Below are 4,938 nucleotides of genomic sequence, written 5' to 3'. Positions count from 1 at the left end.
GAATAACTGACACAAATATAATAATGTTTTGTACATGAATAATAATATAATATGTGATACTCACACTAATTTGTCTTCTTATAGATAATATTATTGACATGATTGTATTGTGATTTTACAACATAATTAACACTACATGATAAGTGAAATTATCAGAATATTTTTGTGATACAGGAAATAAAAATATTTTATCATTTTTGCTTTACTTACTTTATGTTCGCTAGGAGTAGGGTTTGCAATACCGGTATTTTAAAACCGGTATTCCAGTATTTATCAATACCGAAATACCGGAATTTTCAGTATTAAGAAAGCACACTAATTTACGTTTTTGAAAATGAATTATAAGTTATGTGCTGCTAAAATGCAAATGGAACAGATTTGAAATAATGAAAAAACAAAATCTATCAAAAATATGATGAATTATATAATTGTCGCGATGAATTATCGTAATATTATTTCGAAATAGTAAACATCCGTGACAAATGTTCTATCATTCTATGATTATTATGGATGACTTGTACAAGCGTTGAATTTAAGAAGCTTTTCTTGCACCCGGACTTATTTGCACTTGATGAAAACTAGCTTTTTGAGGGCTTAAAATTATCAATATACTTATTCAAATCAACAGTTCTACAATATTATCACCAATACATATTTTTAAATGTCAACATAATAACTGTAGGTACCAAATAGGTTTTTGCTATAAAATAATGTTTTAATAGATATATTTACTTTTTAAGTACTTCTGTTCTGTTAATATTTTAACGAATACCGGTATTAATACCGGTATTCAATAATAAATACCGATAAACTTGTATTGAATTTTTCATTCGGTATTGCAATACCTAGCTAGGAGTATGACTGGTGCTGTAACGTAATGCATACTACGTTGCGGTAGCCATGTTTACGCCAATTTGAAGTACCGGGTGCAATGGCTCTTAGTTTGTGCATACAGCAGTGGCGAAGTGTGGACGTAGGCTGTTTAAATCCAACATAAATAGTGCAAACTAAACTTTGTCAGATATACTAATCTGTTTCTATTGAACTAAGTACACAATTTGCAAACGGTGCTTGTTATATTTATAAAATTAAGTTAAGCCTTGCCTAAACCAAATCATAATAGACAATAGTAAAAACTCGCCTGTCTATAAACTATCCAAAATTATAGTAGTATTCAATGGGCGATCCGATAAAAATAATGCACAACTTTTCAGTCATACTAATTTGTTTTCGTTGAATTAAGAATGCTTATTACATTTAGTTAATTTTTCAACATTCATTAAGCTATGGGACTCTAAATGGACCGGAGCGTACCGGAGCGCTGTTTCGGTTCATAAAATCCCCAAAACTATTGCTCAGTCTCGAAAAAAATATTTGACCGTCTGAGGTCATATAACAAAAAAAAAATGTTAATATTTTCGTAAAATTATCAAGCGCTCCGGTTCGTAAAATTTTCCATTTCCAGTGCTGATTAAACCCTGCCCAACCAAACCGTAATCGATATAAATATTCTTCTATCTATAAAATATCTCAAATTATGTATCGTTTAATGGCATAATTTAATAGATTTACGAATATTTTTTGACTATATTATGGCTATGGCTATGGCTATGGCTATGGCTATGGCTATGGCTATGGCTTGGATTAGGAATCCTACACATTGTAGTCTTTAGTTCAATGAAATCAAATACGTTTGACTAACAAAGTTTAGTGTGCATTATTTATTTCGGATCTTAACAGCCTACCTCCACCCTTCGCCACTGTTATACGGACATCATGCGGCGCCTCCAAGAATCCCTGCCATGTCAGTATTCCATAGTTCCACCGTTGACGTTGATAACAATTATTGAGGTACCTATTCCTCCAATGTCGCTTCTCCGATTTCAATGTGTCGAGAGGCTTCTGATCCACCTTTCTTTCTCCTTGTTATTCTTAAAGTCATATCACCACACATCCAGTATCCGTCGCAAACATCTCATCAGCTGAATGTAGAACTATTCCAACTAACATTTGAAATATTTTAGAACGGAGTTCTTTGTGACAATCTACTTAAATTATTTATGATTTGTATATACAGTACTCTCTCAGTAATCCGCCACCCTAAATACCAGACAAGTGTACAATTAGTGAAGCATACATACAAAATAATATGGTAAAAAATAAAACAGGTATTTCGTAAAAATAGTGTTTTTTTTTTGTGAAATTTGTACTAGCAAATTACGGTTTTATTTATAATCAAAAAAGTATTTGTTAATTTATAGATTTCTATAAACTAAGTTTATTAACTAAATATCAAACAGTAAATCACTTGACACAACCAGTTGTTAAGTGAGGTAGATATTCTTGAATGGCTTAGGATTTCTGGCTTTTCCTATGAATGACCAAAAGCTTCAGTTTATGTGTCCCGGTTGCATTGGAGCACGGCATAATAATTGTGATGCGTTTCTTGGGCACTTTCCTCCCTGGTACATTACTGTCTTTGCGATGAATGTACGTTTTACGAAGGAGAAGTTTCCAAAATAAACCCGTCTCATCAGCGTTGTATAATGTGTACTTGTACGCGGCGGACTACTGAATTTGACAATCGAATACCGGCGAATTATATAGCTTGATTTTGTGCTTTCAACTAGTAAAAATAACGGCCGATTATACTAGTTGTCGGATAATCGAGCGGCGTATTACTGAGAGTGTACTGTATTATATGTATAATATATGTTTACTTTAGTGATAAAAAATGATGCAGAAATGTGTTTATATTAATAATGAATAACTTAAATGGGATATTAAAGAACACTTCTGTAAATTATTTCAAGTGTGCATTTCAAATTATGCATTTAGCCGACGATCTCTTCTCGAAGCTTAGAACCAAAAATAAACTTGTCAATTTTGATTGATTTCTAGTATGGATCTAGTTTTTGTTACTACTATGCTATAAAATTTGTTTTTGAATATGATCAGTTAATTAATTGGTAATGTTTCATTTAAAATGCCACCCTATTATCAAAAATACTTGTGTATGTAGTTTTTTTTACTACTATGCTAGAACATTTGTTTTTTTAGAAGCAGTTTCATTGGTACTGTTCGGTTAAAGTGGATACAGCGGAAAACGCATTTTGAAAATAGCCGATAAACTGGATTATTTGTTAGTTTGGGTTAGTTTAGGTTAGGTTAGGTTGGGTTGGGTTAGATTAGGTTTGGTTAGGTTAACCTAACAAATAATCCAGTTTATCGGCTATTTTCAAAATGCGTTTTCCGCTGTATCCGCTTTAACCGAACAGTACAGTTTCATTTATCAAAACTACATGCCATTTACTACAATAAATTATTATGTAGAGTACAATAATGATCAAATAAAATCTTTGGAAATCCAGGAAACAGAAAACTGTTATATGCGGAAAATCAATTTGATTTTACCCCAGTTTTTTCACATATCCACTACTATTTAGAAATAATATTCAGACAATAACTTTATAATTTATATATATAATATTTTATCACGGTTAAATCTTCCAAATTGATAATTTAAATTAAAGAAAATTTTACATTACCTATATAAATTATAGTGTCGTATTTATTTAAAATAGTCTTATTTAACCTAAGCACAATAATTATTATAAAATATTTTTTGAAAAAGAAATTAAATGAAAGGGTTTTAATGAAAATACAATAACAATTAGGTATAATACTGAAAAACAGTTATTTTCAAAGATATGGAAATTAATAATAGGTATGTTTATTTCTATAAAACAGTAATAATGCATATTACAACATGTGCCTAATCTTAATTTTACATGATAATGATGGATATAGGTAATAAAAAAATGTATGCATTGAATGAATTTAAATTTAAATAAGTAATTAATATTTTTGAGATTTTTGACAGATTGACAAAAATACAATAATTAAGAATGTCATTTAAATAACATTGATTGTTTTTAAATATAGTCAAAATCATAATTTCAATTAATAGTAATATAGATTATGTAGCGCAAATGTTTTCAGTTTATTCGCTAATTTCTGCAGCTTTTCGTACAGCAATTTTGCTTTCCATTGTCTGGATCCTGAAAATAATAGTATTTTTAATTACAAAATAATATATGTGAGAGATATGCATTTATTAAAATTTGTATAAAATTTCAAATAAAACATCTTTAATGTCAGTCATACTTATTTGTTTTCATGGAACTGAGGATACAATTTTCAGATGGTGCTGGTTAGATTTTAAATTTAAAATAAACCCTGCCTATCCATACTAATAATAGTAATATAATAGTTTAGGTATGTTGTGGGCCATCCGACAGAAATAGTGTATACTTATTTGTTTTTGTTGAATTATGAATAGATTTTACAGATGGTGTTGATTAGTTTTTTTTAATTCATTGATCCCTACCTAACTAAACCATAATCGGCATAGTCAACAAAAAATATTTTTCTATCTATAAAATATCTAAAATTATGAATGGTTTAATGGCATAGTTTTTTATATTTTATAGATAAACAGATATTTTTTTACTATTATCTATTATGACTTGAATTAGGCAAGTTTACAATGAATTTTGAAAACTAACAAACACTATCTATATATTGTAGTCGTAGGCATAAAGCCCACCAAAAAAGCGTTCGGTGCGGTCACTACTGAGTAGGCCCCCTCCCACCCGCGCATTACCCTTCACCTATGTAATAAGAGGCCCAAGAAGCACAAAATAATTATTATTATCAGCGTCTCTCATAACAAAGCAATACAAAAATTATATTATTTCTCGGGGCTTGTAATTACGCAATAACTAAACAATGAGTTCTCTGTTATAAAATAATGGCTCTCGCCGACGACGACGGCTTCTATCGACGACGCTTCCAGAGCGTGATTTTGCTCGCCGTGTTCAATGAATGGACTACGTTGTATTTTTGTTAATTCGTCCGGCTGAAAAGCCACCAACG

General features: G+C 30.4%; 1 protein-coding gene across 1 annotated transcript in view; it reads right to left on the bottom strand.

The window, feature by feature from the left end:
• Nucleotides 1–3,988: 3,988 nt before the first annotated feature.
• The window catches only part of LOC147064490 (uncharacterized), a 43,861-nt gene continuing 42,911 nt past the window's right edge, over nucleotides 3,989–4,938 (bottom strand). The window contains exon 11 of the mRNA XM_085957666.1: nucleotides 3,989–4,061. Within this exon, the coding sequence (XP_085813792.1) occupies nucleotides 4,004–4,061 (58 nt within the window). The 3' untranslated portion in view covers nucleotides 3,989–4,003. The remainder of the gene's footprint in view (nucleotides 4,062–4,938) is intronic.

This window comes from Rhyacophila brunnea, unplaced genomic scaffold, assembly GCF_057557595.1.
Source record: "Rhyacophila brunnea isolate RB1 unplaced genomic scaffold, BYU_Rbru_1.0 scaffold_7, whole genome shotgun sequence".
NCBI classification, from domain to species: Eukaryota; Metazoa; Arthropoda; class Insecta; order Trichoptera; family Rhyacophilidae; genus Rhyacophila; species Rhyacophila brunnea.
The sequence above is the reverse complement of the archived record's forward strand: the minus strand, read 5'-3'. Positions and strand labels throughout refer to the sequence as shown.